This window comes from Fukomys damarensis, unplaced genomic scaffold (assembly GCF_012274545.1).
Source record: "Fukomys damarensis isolate Sample0158 unplaced genomic scaffold, DMR_v1.0_HiC HiC_scaffold_15, whole genome shotgun sequence".
Lineage (NCBI taxonomy): Eukaryota > Metazoa > Chordata > Mammalia > Rodentia > Bathyergidae > Fukomys > Fukomys damarensis.
Window position 1 is genome coordinate 60,318,748 of NW_022900927.1, and position 15,567 is coordinate 60,334,314.

The window sequence follows — 15,567 nt, forward strand, 5'->3', positions numbered from 1 at the left end:
CACTGAGCTAAATCCCTGGCCTCATGTTGTCTTTTGAGACAGAGTCTCACTTTGTGGTCCAGGCTGGCCTCAGACTCGTGGCTATCATCTTGCCTCAGCCTCCCAAGTGCTGGGGTTACTGGTGTGCAACACCACGTTAAGCTTGTGCACAAAATTATTAAAAGTTTTACAGAAAATTACCAGGCCATATGTATATAATGTATATGAAGCATAAATAAATTTCATGTTTCATCCTGGTCCACAACGTATATGCAAATATTCCAAAATTTTAAAATCCAAATGCTTCTGATCCTAAAAATTTTACACAAGGAACATTAAATCTGTAATGACAAGCTGGACATGGTGGTGCACGCCTGTAATCCCAGCACTCGGGAGGCTGAGACAGGAGGATCACTGTGTGTTCGAGACCTGGGCTACACAGCGAGTTCCACGTCAGTCTCAACTACATAATGAGACCCTGTCTAAAAAAAAAACAAAAAAAAGAAAGAAAAGAAAAAAAGAAAGAAGGGACTCATCTGTAATGACAAACTTAGACTTTTCATTCAGTCAAGGGAAACTATTTTAGTTGGCAAAGATCAATTATATGACTTTTCCATGTAAAATGACTGTCACTAAAAGTAGGGCATAATACATTTTTAAAGTCTTTCTTATAAATATTCCACTAGGTCAGAAAGGTTTAAAAAAAATGGTAATAAATTTTCCTTGTAGAAAGCCCCATATTATAAGGACTTTCTTCCTTGCATCAAACATTTTCTAAAAAGTATATTTAAAAGAAACTAAAACATAGGTTAAAAAAAGACAAGACAGAAGAAAAGAAAAATAAGTCCTCCCCTCCTCAAAATGATTAAAAACGAATTTAGAAAAGTAAATAGAAAAAAAGCCAATTGATACACAAGAAGAAAGCATTCTCAAGAGTAGAAAGAGCAGAGTAAACCATCTAAGAATTCACTTTGTACATTAGTATCTTAAGCTGTGCACACATCAAATATAAAAGGAAGTTGTGGCATTTCTTTCATACAATTCCTCTGAAGGGATTACCAGGTCGTCATGGTTTTCTTGAGCACCCTCTGAATTTGTACTCATGGCATCTGGAGAAGATTCGCCATATTTCTGCAGATTTGCACTGGTGCTCACACTCTCTGCTGGGCTCTGGTAATTGGTAGAGTTCTTTTTAATTTCTGAAACGACACACAGGAAACTAATAAAATCGTTTTTACACATGATCCACACAGTGAAGTTTGTTTAACCAAAATGGATGATCCCTTCAACTCTTTCTCAAACATGTCTTGTTCAAAAAAACGAGAAAAGAAATTTAGATTATGTTGGGTTAGCAAACAATAAGCAATAATTTCCAAGACTAAACTGTTAGATACTCAGCCCTAAACCTAGAGTCTGAAACTATCTTCTGCTGCAGGACAGGGCCTGCCTTCTCTCTCCCGGCAGGGGCAGGACCGGTCCAACCCGCCGGCTCCTCCCCACTCCGAGGCAGAGCAGCTGCAGCCTGACCACGTCATTCCTCTCCTCAGTACCTCACAGCAACGCCTAATTGCATTTTATAGGAACTTAATACCACCATCACTGCTGTCCTCACTTCCATCCCTCCCTAGCCGCCCGAATCCTCAGTGTACTGTATGTCAGTGTTTCTCAAACTCTCTAATTTAAAAAAATGTTTTAAATTTTGTGTCTGTCACAGACTAATACTTTTAAAAACCCATTAAGTTATTAGAAAAATTAGATTAGAAAGGCCAAAGGCTTACAAAATGCCATTAAAAAAAACAAAAAAAAAGTTCCAGGAGAATCAGGAATCTGTATCAATTATCAACATTTTTCAAGATCTTAAAAAAGTACACTGCTGGAATCTATTCTAAAATAGTAATCAGAAATACAGGCAAAAATTTATGAGTGCAGATGTTAATGGCAGCATTTTTATAACTGAAATACTATAAACAGCATAAACATTCAACATTAGGGGAATGCCTAAAAGGTCATGGAACATTTTTACAACAATTTTATATAGATTATTAAATATTTTTAAAATAGTTTAATATTAGAAAACGCTCACACGTTATAAAAAGCAGGTTATGAAGTCATTTATGCAATTACAACACACACACACACACACACACACATGTGCTGTGGTTTCTATTGTACAAGCATGGCCCTGCAAGCCAAGGGCTCTACCCTAGAACCACACCTCTGGCCCATGCAGCCCTTTACATCCAGATGCCCCTCAAAGCCTCATGCCCTCATAGGTGGGGCGTTGGGGAGGGGACTGGACGGTGGGTGTGTGCTGCTCACCACCAGAACAGTCCAAGGGTCGGAGCTGAATGAGATGCGGAGAGGGGAAGCCTGGCTGGAGGAGGTGGTCACCGGGTGCGGCCTGGCAGGTCTACCCCACAACCCTCTTCGCTTCCCGTCCGCCACGCAGTGAGCTCTCTCCCCTCGGCCACACAGCCTGCCCTGCCTTGGAGCCTGCTGACTACTGAACGGAACCTCTACAAACTGTGAGCCAAAATAAACCTTCCTGCTTTGAGTTGTAGGTGATGGGTGTTGTCTCTGTAACGAGAAAACAACTATGACCTGCAAATGTGGTACGTACAAACCCACAGATTAAATACGAGCTATCTCCAGAATGTATGAGTTTGATGTGATTGTATTTTCCAAATTACGGTCATTCTGTCCAACTTTTCCACAATGAATTGGATTTTGTATTGTTTATTAGAAATAAGGAAATCACTATGCTTTTTTGAGAATAAGTAGGTATATTTGCCTACTGTTTTTAAAGAATATTTGGGTGTTAGGATAGAAATGCTGTTGAGAGAACTTGTCTCAGAGACAAGGGACAGATACCTAGGGCTATCTGTGAGTCGAGAATATAGAACTGTGTTTTATGACCCGTGTCAGTACATTCAAGTGTGACACTAGAAAGCGCTGAGTTACATACAGTGCGTTAGATCAAGGACTTCTGCCTACATACGGCAATCATCCTTCAGGTTAAGGAACAGGTATGCTGGTTAACAGTATAGACTTTTGATTGGAGCTATCAAATCTGCCTCTATTACTTCCTGGGTACATCACTTTGAACAAGATACTTTCTTTCCCTAAGCTTCACTTTTTAAATCTATTTTTTTTAAAAGGCTCAATAATCCCTTACTAGAGTTGTTTTGAGGATCAAATAAACAATATATTTCAAAGCATCTGGCAGAGTGACTGAGGCGTTCCATAAATGCTTGCTATTTTTACATATTGTCTCCCATGCGGGACGGACTGACTACTTGTTCCTACAAAGTGAGAGTAAAAGGGACCTGGAAGGGAGGGTTTTCTGGCTTTCATATGAGTAAATGTAGTTAAGAAGGTTCCTTTGAGCCTGTGTTCAAATGCTGGCTCCACCTCTTACTGCTTGACCTGGGACAAGCTGCTGAACCACCCTGGGCTTTGTTTTTCTCTCCTTTAAAATGGAGATGATAATAGTTCCTACCTTAGATTCATCTGAAGATTAAATAAAACAGATCCAGTGCTTAAATCAGTAACTGGTATAGTAAGTACCTCATAACTGTCAGCCTAGAAAAAACAAAGAGTGACAATCCGAGTTCCACCTACAATAATGTGACTGTGGCAACAGTCTACACCTATAAAATGAGAACAGGAATAAACAGGCCTCACAGGGCTGAGGCAAGCTGGTCTATAGGTTCTAGTGAGCCACTGACTAGCTGTGTTACCTTGGGTTACTTCCTTGACCTCTCTGAAAATAATAGTAGATTACTGGTAGAATTGTTGTGAGGGATAAATGCATTTACATACACACACCAGTACCAAAACAGAAAATGTGTCAAATAAATGTTGACTACTATATTATTGCAGGGCTGTTTCAAACCGAATGAGGTAAACTAAGCACCTGCTATGATCTGAATGTGACAATGTGAACGCAACCCTCCCCCAGGAGCGGTCTGAACCCTGCTTGCCCTTTCCTTCCCCATGGTGAAGAGGAAGAGCTCCCTGCCCCCTAGAGGATGCAGCCTCCACCAGGCTTCAAACCTGCCGGGGGCCTTGCTCTAGGGCTTCCCAGCCTTGCAATCTGTGACAAACAAACCTCCAAGTTTTATAAATGACCCTCTCTGTGGCTCTGCAAGATGACAGCACAAAAGGGATAACATGGCCCTGATGATGAATGGATGCCACTATTGTAACCATTATATTAATAATACTTATTGTTCACTCTCTCTATATATATACACACATATATCTTTTTCTTTCTTTCTAAAGACAAGATCTCCCTATGTAGCCCAGGCTGGCTTTAAACTTGTGGCAATCCTCCTGTCTCAGCCTTCTAGGTGCTGGGATTATAGCACAATGTACCACAATGCCTGGCTTCTTATATATTTATTATTATGGTATTAATTGTCTCATCTAAACTTTCAATCACTCTAGGCTTCAAACAGAAGATAACTCATATTTGCCTCTCCCTGGTGTCCTAGTTTCTATGTGGCATTATTCCTGCTTACAGAGTCCCCAGTATCTTACTAATGGGGATGTGTCTAATGCTAAATCATTCATAGCAGCCTTTATTGGGACACTGGTCACCTCTCATGAAACAGAAAGGGTCAAAAAAAAAAAAAAAAAAAAGAGAGAGAGAGAGAAACAGAACCATAATCTGGGTTTTGTAAATCACCAGCTCCAGTCTGGAAAAATTCCAGTCACAGGATCATATAATTGAGAATCCACCAGGCAAACGAGTCCCGTCTAACCCAACTCCCAGACATGGGTGCTTCTTTACGAGGCGGGTGGCCTCAAGGTTAGCTGCTTTACGATCTAAGTGACTATGTATAAATAATCACTAAGTGTAAGCTATATAGAGACAGGAATATGTGGTTAAAAGGAGCAATGATAGGAAGAAAGTGTTCAAATGAGAAGGGAAATGAAGAGGAAGGGAGAAAGGAAAGAAGGAACAAGAAAAAAAGTGAAAATAGGAAAAAATGAAAGCAAAGCTTCTGTACATAATGGGGGGGCTTGAGGGAGGAAGGAATAGAATTTATTTTTTAAAAAAGGAGAAATACACTCCCCCAAATTACATATTCTGTTGTTTTTAAAATACTGCAATTATAGTTTTTCCTCTTTCTTTTTTTTTTTGGTATGGGTATCAAACTCAGGACCTTGCACTTGTGAGGCAGGCGGCAAAACCACTGAGCTAAATTCCCATCCCAGTTTGGTTTTCTGTAAGACTCTTATTGGTTTAGTTTTATACTGAGTAATTAATTAGAAGATAATGATAAACACTTATTATTTATGACAATGTTTTATTTTCTCATAAAGTGAAAAAAAAGAATAAAAAGAAGTGGAACTACCATGAGAAAGTTAGGTACTCTTGGTGTGTATATATAAATAAGTCTTTCTTTGGATGTAATTAACAATTATTTAATATAACTTAAAATTATTCAATATTACTTTTCTTACAAGATTCGTTGATATATAAAGTCCACCAAAAAAATGTATATATCAGGAAAAGAAAAGCTTGCATAAATACTTGAATACTGACTCTACTGGGTACCATGGGATTGACACAGTTAGCTTTAGCCTGTCCGGTTACAAAGGTGTTCACAGTGGCGGCTCTCAGCTCCCAGGCCTGTACTACTGCAGTGGTTGGCTGAAGTGTGTCTGTACTTTTTTGGCAGACTCTGGTATATAATAAGAATTCTTACACTGTACTGCTTTACCTTTTTCCAAAAATACATGACTGTCACTGCCATCACTTTCCAACAGCTGTTCTTCCAAAATCATGCTGTCAAGGGAAATGGTATCCAAGGAGATCTGCGAGGAGCTTCTTTTCACATTCTTATAAGAAACATTGAGTGGAGGCAGGTTGGGTGGGCAGCGTTCCTTAGGCTTCCCGCTGTTAACAAACAAAATTACCAGAAGATTACTGTATAAGAAGCAAGAAAATTATCTTAAACTACATCTAACAAAATTAAAATATGCACACAGCACCTACAAGTTTTTAAATTGTATTTAAATGTATAACCTCAAAGAGACCTCATATTTTGAAAACTACTTTTCATTAAGTCTCACAATGCTGCTATACCATTTTGTCATGAAGGTTTCTGTCCCAAAACAAAATACACTCGTGTGCACATACACTCAGCAAAAACAAACACCCCAAACTCCCAATAATATGTTGTTACCTTAAAGATGACTGTGATTTAAGGGTTCTAACTGCGGATGCCTCTTCTTTACTGATTTCCGGGTTATCAGGGGATGAAGCCGCATCTAGAAGCAAATCTTCAGGCTTAAAGATCGACTCTGTGGTTTCAATTCCTTTACTAGTTAAACTATTTGAAAGTATGTTTGGATTACCATCATTATCGAATGACAGCCTACTTGAGTCTTCTTGGTAGCTTAAGACATGATTTGAACCAGTAGCTGGTGAATCTTTTCTGTCATTTATTTCTGACCCAATTTCTCCTGAGCCACCTTTGTAAACAAGTCCACCAGTTTCATCTTCACTTATTTTCCCTAAATGCTTATCTGACAAACAGTCCAGAAAAGTACCTTTTTGCAGATTTGTATCGCTAGCTGATTTAAAAAGCAAAGGGTCTTTTAAAGGGACATGGCTAAGGTCAACACTCATAGATCTACTGTCTGACATGTGATTGATACCGACACTTCTAATTTGATTTATACCACTACTAACTTGTTTTCTTTTTGAAGACAAAAACTCTCCATTTTCTGGTGGCAAATCCTCAGGAACCATTGGGCTCACACTGTCAGAAACAGGAGACTTAAGAGGATTTGCTCGATCCACTGGATGCAGCAGAAGGGCCAGTTCTGCACTTCTAAGTAGAAGTCCGATGCAAATGGAGGTCTGAGTAGCAGGGCTGCCAGTCACAGCTTCTACATCTTTCCTTAAGTTATCTGCAAGCAGAGTCAGTGAGTCGTGTAGGAAAAGTAGGAGCAGATACTGGTAGTGATTGATCTGCATACTAACATGTTTATGCACATGAACCAGAACATGAATATCTGCATCCAGTGAAGAAGAGGAACTACTTAGGGATGTATCTGATGAAGGTTTCTGGCTCCCATTTGTCATGGGCTCAGACTCTGTGCTGTAATACTCCTTGAGCAGCTTTTTCCGCTTGAGTCGGCCAGCCAGATCATTAGATTCACTTTGGGATGTGTTTATGGCTACCTGATTACAAGTCTGCAGCTCTTTTTGTGACTCTGCGTATCTTCTTGGCTGACAAATCCAGATAGATAGAGGGAAAGAGTCCACAAAACTTACTGGTCGTCCTTTTCCACTTTTCATCCCTTCATAATCTATCCAAAATTGAGAAAAGTACACAGCCCAAACATCCGTGGCAGCAGAAGACTTGAGAGTGTGTTTGTTCAATTTGGGAGTAATATTTCCTTTGTAAACTTCATGCATTTTGGTATCTTGTTCGTGAGCATGTCTCTGGAAGATTGGATGCAGAAGATTAAAGCTGTCACAAGATTTAGGGAAGTCGGTATATGTTTTACTAAAAAAATCACAATCTTTGAAGTCTTGAAACAAAGCTTCTAGATCAGAATGTCGACAGTGTGGACAGTGCCTGGTGTTGGTGGCGATCATTTCAGAACTTTGAATGGAAACAGCACGTGGCTGATCTTGATGACATTCAGGTTTTATTTCAGAAGGAATGACAAACTAGAAGGGAAAAAAGTTAGTCCAGTTTACAAATCCATACATTTTGAAGATAAAATAATCAAGAACCTGATTTAACTTAGGAATTCTTTTCTTGGGCCAGGGATTTAGCTCAGTGGTACTGCCCCCTGCTTTGCAAGCACAAGGTCTCCGAATTCATCCCAGGTACCAAAAACAAACAAACAAACAAACAAAAAACAGGGAATTCTTTTCTTGTCTTCCCCCACAATAACTCTTTCCTATTCAGATGTAAAACATTAACTCTCTGCCTTTCAAAACTTTTACAAATTGAATAAAAGGGACTTAAATAATTGACCACTAAGAGAATAACTTTCTCAAAAAACAAAACATAAATAATGTACGTCATATTTTATACATAATAAATCATGAAATAAAAATAATAGAATTGAGCTAAATCATTATTAATTTATGTTAATTTTGATCTGAGTGCACAGAAAAAAGTACCCAAGTCTGGAAAGATTTTTTTGTTAGGATATTTTAATCCAAATGTTTTGGAGAATGAATGGATAAATGTCATTAGAATCAGTTTTCTGAATGAGTAAGAATGTAAACTTAAAAGCATAGGTCAAACAAATAAGAATGTAAACTTAAAAGAAAAATTCTAATTACTACAATAATTCTCAAGGGATAATTAAATTCAGTCCTGAAAATATTGATACCAGAGTTCAGAATGACTCACTTTAATACTGCCCATATTCATGAGATGCAAACATCACTGTGTTATAAAACGTGTCCCTTTATACTGAATTTTATAAGCTCTTGAGAAGATCTTTAAAATATTGCTGCAATGCAATTATTGAGTATTATTAACATCATTTTACAGGGAAGATGTAAAGGTATGTAAATTTAGTCTATCAGCAATAGACATAGAAACCAAAACCCTCATCCAAGGTTAAGTCATTCTATTTGCTAAACTATATGAGCCAGGATTTTTCTTTTCTTTTAACTTCTTTCCTTTAAAACTTAAAAATCTATAGATCTCAAGCTGGGTGTGGTGGCACACGCCTGTAATCCCAGCACTCTGGAGGCTGAGGCAGGAGGATCGCTGTGAGTTCGAGGCCAGCCTGGGCTGCATAGTGAGTTCTAGGTCAGTCTCAACTACATAGTGAGACCCTGTCTCAAAAAACAAAAAAAACAAACAAACAAAAAATCTATAGATCTCAAATTAACGAGTACTTGGCTATAAGGAAAAGCAAATTTCTATTACCTCTGGATATTAATAATTGAATAAATGTAAATAAATAAAACTCATAATTCAAAGCTTTTATCTTTCTTTCTTGTTTTAATTTTATCTTTCTTGAAAGAAAAATTTTATCAGTTTTAAAGTAGAGAAAAATGACCAATCCAAGTTGTATTTGTAAATGCACAGATATTTTAGAGGAAGATAAAAAGTCCTAAGTAGTACACAAGGGGAGGAGTAGGGGGCAGTGTCTTAAATCTTCTATGATAGGGAATCAAATCTGAAATTTCAAAATCAAAATTAATTATTAGTGAAGCTGACATATATAAATATCCATCTTAAATCCTAAAAATTACAATGCTGCCAACTTTTCTTCCATAAAGTGGTTTTATTCTAACAGCCACTTGTCTATACCTTCAGCATTAAGCCATCAACTCGAATATCAACGTGCTCGTCAGATTTTGAGTTGTCATTCAATTTGTACACAGTCATGAACTGATTAAGACTCTGTTTTAAATCCAACAGAAACTGATTTAACCACAGAATGCTTCTTTCATCCACTGTAAACTGCAGTGCATTCAGTTGGCCATAAAGGTTGGGAGATGGAACTGTGGAGTAAAAAAAAAAAATTTAATTTTGTTAATGGGCAGTTCTAAATGTTCTCCGAAGAACACAAAAGATTATTTTAAGAGGTTTTATCCTTTCTTAAAACTTTTTGAAATATTATACATATACAATTAGAGTAATGTGAATGGCAGCAGAAACAGTAAAAAAACATTTTCTATGCTTCACTGAAAAATATTTAATGTAATATAAATTTGGAGGAATAAATAGGAAGTAACTATTCAGATTCCTTTTCTTAAGGTTATTTTCAAAGAGAAGCAAACTTCTAAAAATATTGCCTTATTGATGAAGTAACACACCAAAACTGTAGTTCTTAATGGTATATTTCTGTGAGGACTTTACCCTCTCTCTGAATCTTAATCTGCATCTTTTAAGTCTGAAGACCAATTTCTTTTGAAAGCAGTATGCTAGGCAGAACTCCTTAAAGGACAGAGCCACCACGGTTTTACTTCCTACTTTAATCAAAGTTTATAATGATGCCTGAAGTAAAGTAAAACTCGAGTATCCAAGTATCTCTTGGATAACAATCAAATGAATCAAACTATGAATTGTTCATAGTTCTCTTAAAATAAACTAGTATTACAATTAGCGTTTATAACACTTGCTGAAATCTTAACAGCAGAGCAAAGATTCAAATATACTTGCTTTTACCAAAGCTAAAAGTATATACAACTAGTACACTTAGAACAAAGTCAAGGAAAATGAATCCAAGGGATGGGAAAAGAGAACACAGAAAATATTAACAGTGTCCTGCATATGAGATGTTTGCTTACATTATTCATTTATTCACTTTTCTTTAGCAAAGATCCACTGAATGTTGACTACATTTTGTATGTTACACTAAGCACAAAGAACACAAAAAGAAAAGCATAGTCTTCTTCCTTAAAAAAGATTAATAGTTTGTTACAAGATAGGTAACAAGAAGTTGAAATTCAAACCTACCAGAGATATGTAATTATGATGTGAGGGTATTTATCTTTGGAAATAGGAAGGAAGTACGGTGCGGAAGAAAACTAGCAACAAAACCAAAAACTGCATGCGCATCACCAATTACTAAATCAGTATTATACACACAGGTAAAGTAAGGCGAAATGCCCTGGAGTTCCACTTTGAGAGAGAAACTTAAATTATTTGTCCTCTCACAACACAACCTATTTCCATCTAAACAGCTTTTCTCAACTACAATTTTCAGTGTCTAAAATAATGGAAAAAGAACTATATAATCAAAGGCAAACTTTTACTCTGAAGGCCTCAGATTAACAGAGACAACAGCACATAACTTTAATATTCAAAGAACACAAAATGTAAATAAGTTTAAATTTAGTATACTAAAGTGGCTTACAAATAAAAATTCACACAATTCAATATTTCTAACAAAAGGTAAGTGCCAAAAGTTACCTAAAGTATGCACTTGACATTTAGAAAACAGCCAAAAATATTTTCCCAGCTAAGAGACTATTTCAATTTTTTACTTTTCAATAAAATGGGGGTGCTATAGGGTTAATACAACTTTCATTTATTCTTTTAACAAACAGCTACTAAGCAGAAAAATGAGTCAAACTTCAGGGCAGGAATAAAATTAGTTATGAATTAGTTATTCCAGCCATCAAGGATGTCATAGTGATAAAAGGAAAATAACATACAAACAAATAGAAGTACAAATGTTTTACTAATGTACTACAAACAGTGATGACAAGAATAAAGTATAGACTTTTACACATTTATATAACTCAAGAACAAAAAAAAAACACCTTTTCAAATAATGAATAAATGACAAAATAGGAAATCCTCTTACTTGGAAAATCCTTTCCATCTGGATAGTAATATTCTGTGAATTCTATGTAGACAGCTGACATTTCTTGGGGAAGGTATAGTGATTTTTTATTGCAGGAAATCATACTTTTTGGGGAAGAATGACATTGTTCTGCTGTAGAGACCTGAAAAAAAAAATTGAATTTGCTGAACAAAGCCCTTTCCAAAGAAGCCTGCACCTTGGACATCACTTAATACTCTTTTAAAATACTTCCAATAACTTGTCAATGGTTAGCTGTCAATGAAAATTTTTAAAATATACATTTAACTTCACATTAAATCATTTTTAAATTACAGCCACCTACTACTCAGAAAACTGTACTACCATTTTGGATCTTTATTAACTACAAAATCAGTTCTGTGTAATAGTCCTTGCAAACTTATTATTATCTAGTGCCTTAAAATAAGAAAGAAGAAAATAATGACAATGATATAGATAAATAAATGGCAGAGTTAGGGCACAGATGAGGCCTGAATGCTTCCTTCATGCGTTCTTTGTAATAATTCTTTACCATAACTTCTCCATTATGAGAAACAGCAAAGCTACACAGTTTTTTCTATTTCTATCCTGTTTAATTTGGTCTTTTCACAAAACTGGTCAAGATGTTTTTAAATAAAATGGTGGCATCAGTTATTAGAGTAGCTTGGGTGAGATACTGAAAGTGACAGATTTAAATTAAAAAACAAAACACACCTGGTATATGTTGAAATCTGCAAGTCTAACCACGACAGAACTCGACATCAGCTTAACTTTGCACTGCTGAGGTAACACTGTAGATGTTCTGGAAGGCCCCTTCAGAGCAGAATCCTTCTCTGTGGGAGTAAAACTCCTTTTAGTTTCCTACAGAATTCTTTTTAAATGTCACTTATTATTAAGACAGCTACAGAAACATAAGCGAACACTTATTTCTCAACTGTATAAATTATCAAGTGATAAAGGAATGTATGTTTCTGTAATGATTATTTGTTTTTACACAGTAATCACACTCTTATCTCCTTTAGTCACTCCCCTACATGTTATAAATGAGAGACGCACCAATCATTTAAGAGTCTGAGAAATTCTACCTGTTCTCTTATTGGTTATACTAACCTTTACAGTGCACTGGTCTATAAGCTTATGTTGGTCTAAATGAAAGCTGCAAGATCTTTAGACACTGAACAACTACTGTATTATTTACAGAAAATATAATTGCACATGTACACACACACACTTCACATCAGGGCCATGCTGTTAAGTACCTGCTTGTGTGTGCTGGGGAGAGGCGTGTGTTGGGGACTTGGGAGGGGAACTTTTGTGCTGATCCTTCACAGCCCGCTTCAGCATTTCAACATTGCACTCAAATTCATGCAGCAACTCACTGGCCCACACAGTCTTCGTTTTGGTTGCATCACTGAAATACATCCAGTGACTACAACTATCTCCTGTAAAATAAGTAACAGGCATTTCAGTTTTTACCTCTTCTATTATAACAATATTCTTAACGATTTTTAGTCACTTTCTCAAGGTAGTCTTCAATCATCCACAAAAACTCTACCACTAGTCGTCACTTACTACTTCTGTAAAATGTAAGACTTTCAGAATGGAGGGAAAGAGTTGTTCAGAGCAAACGACCCGTAGGGTTTCCATCAAGAACCCATCCACGGTAGAGCTGTGCTCAGAGTTTCAATTCAGAGCCACAGGACTGGTCAAACTTCAGGGCTCGATCGCCCGACAAACCTCCACTGGAGAGAAAATACTGCTTAAGAAAAGATTATTTTCATTGATGATTTCTTGTAAAGTGACTAACAATAATCTACTGCATAAAATTGGTGAGATGATGATTATAAAAAATTTAAGAAATTAACAGAACTTCTCAAGTCCGACATCAGTTATAAAGAGCTATGCACGTTTTGGGAAGGAAAATACAAAATTGAAATTAGGTTTCTTTATAAGTAAAAAAAGAAACATGTACATAAAAAGGTGAAGAAAGTAAATCCAGTTGGGAGTGATGGCACACATCTGTAATCCTAGCATTCTGGAAGGCTGAGGCAGGAGTACTGCAAATTGGAGACCACTCTGAGCAACTTAGTGACTTAATAAGACTGTCTCAAAATAAAAAATTTAAAAAGCACTGGGACAGCTTAGTGGGACAACCCTGAGTTCAATCCCCAGTACTACAAAAAAGGATGAAAGGAAGACAGGAGGCATAAAACCCATTCTATAAATCAAGTACTATCTAAGGAATGAACAATTTCTACAGTTTAAAATTTTAAGTATAGAGAACAGGGATTTAGCTCAGTGGTTCCACCGCCTGCCTCACAAGTACAAGTTTGATCCCCAGTACCCCCAAGAAAAAAAAGATTTTAGGTCTACCTAACTAAGTTATTAATCAGGACAGGATAGAAGGAAGACACAAAGCCCTTCAAAAGAAAACTAAACTGGGTGTGGTGGCACATGCCCTAATCCCAGCACACTTCAGGCTGAGGCAGGAGGATCACCACGAGTTTGAGGCCAGCCTGGGATACAGGGTGAGTTCAAGGCCAGCCTGAAATGTGCAGCGGAATCCTGTCTGAAAAAAAGGAAAACAAACAAAAAACAAAAAGAAAATGGAAATAAATAGTTCTGCAATTTTTGCAAGCCATTAATGGAGAAACGATAAGCACTTGTAAGTGGAAACATGATAAATATAATAAGCATTAAACTGGTTTTTCCAAGTCTCAGAAAACTCACTGTAGTTTTTTTTACTTTTGTTCCTGTGTAAATCATAAAAATAAGCCAAATACTGCCAAAAGGCATAGATAGGTGCTAAGGTTAAATTATGTAATTTGGCTATAAATAATCATACTTTTTTATTACTTAGGAAAAAACCTTATCAATACTTGATTAAAGAATGTATTAAAATATAAAATTTAGAAAGTGCAGAAAAATGAAAGGTCCCCCAAATCATATATATAACAAATATCATTTAAATATCCAAAACATTGATAATTTGCTTTTGTAACAAAACAGTACATACATCTGCCATATTCTGATTTTTTAAAAGTTTTAAATCAGTTATTTACAAAACTGTCAATTTCTAACAGTTTCTAACAATTTACATGAACCTCCAAAGACAATGTATGAATATTTTCTATGGCAATTCAATTTTCTTGGTTTAAAAAAGAAAAAAAATGACCAGGAGAAAAATAGTAAAGAATTCTTCTCTCTTAAACAAATTAAATTAAAACAAAAAATTAAAAACTGACCATATAACTTTAAAAGAAGATTTGCATATTTTTAAGAAATGGTTGTACACACCTGCTTTATGGTAAGGATAATAATCGATGGTCAGGTATGTAAAAGAGAGTTGCATAGCGCCTCCAGTGATACGTCTGTTTGACTCTAGGAAAAGAAAAAGATGGAATTAAGGGAAACAAAAATTAAATATCAGACATTCAATATTTAGCACAATTAGAGCCCAAGTAGGAGTAACTATTTCTTATCACAAACACTACATCAGTATTTTAGGAAATGCAACTCAATCTAAGAAGTACATCCTGAGTTCCTATCGTTTGCTACATACTGGACTAAATAAAAAAGGAAAAAAATAGTATCTAACTCTTCTGAGAGTTTAGAGAAGATAGCAGTGGAACTTTTATAAATCCTAACCATATGCCAGGCATCGTATTCAATACTTACTCGTTTCCTAACAGTCCCAGGAAATAGATATTATAATTACTAGGACCAATTTCTAGATAAAGAAATTGAGGAAAAAACAGAGTAAGGGGCCATGATCATAAAGCGATTTAAAGCTGGGCGTGGTGGTGCAGGCCTATAGTCCCAGCACTAGGGAGGCTGAGGCAGAAGGATCACCTCAAATTCAAGGCCAGCCTGGGCCTTGAACAATGAGTTCAAGGACAGCCTGAACGACACAGGGAGGCCTTATCTCAAAAAAAAAAAAAACCCAAAAAAATACTCCTAAGTGAAATAAATAAGTCCCACATGTGTAAATACCAAATAGTTTCCCTGGTGTGAATATTCTGCAACAATGCATAAGATTCTAATAAGATTACTGACATTTAGAAATGGGAGGAAAGGAGCTAAAGGTGTAGGGAAGGTGTGATACGTAGGGGAAGAACAAAAAGGGAAAAGAAAAAAATGTGAGAGAATGAAAAGATGAAAATAAAGTGTTTGTAGATGGGGAGGGGAGGAGGGGGTGAAGGGAGGGCAGAGGTAAGGGGAAAAAAATGAGAATCAAGACTTGCCATGTAAAGGTACATGATCCCAACAATGAATGTA

The 15,567-nt window shown here is 36.5% G+C and overlaps 1 protein-coding gene across 1 annotated transcript in view; it reads right to left on the bottom strand.

Annotated features, from left to right (window-relative positions):
- Uhrf1bp1l (UHRF1 binding protein 1 like) overlaps positions 1-15,567 on the bottom strand; it is a 90,953-nt gene that overhangs the window by 19,272 nt on the left and 56,114 nt on the right. The window contains exons 10-17 of the mRNA XM_010631405.2: positions 14,587-14,670; positions 12,549-12,731; positions 12,004-12,122; positions 11,293-11,434; positions 9,288-9,481; positions 6,177-7,675; positions 5,712-5,887; positions 1,039-1,178 (exon numbers count right to left, since the gene is read on the bottom strand). Coding sequence (XP_010629707.2) covers positions 1,039-1,178; positions 5,712-5,887; positions 6,177-7,675; positions 9,288-9,481; positions 11,293-11,434; positions 12,004-12,122; positions 12,549-12,731; positions 14,587-14,670 — 2,537 coding nt within the window. The remainder of the gene's footprint in view (positions 1-1,038; positions 1,179-5,711; positions 5,888-6,176; positions 7,676-9,287; positions 9,482-11,292; positions 11,435-12,003; positions 12,123-12,548; positions 12,732-14,586; positions 14,671-15,567) is intronic.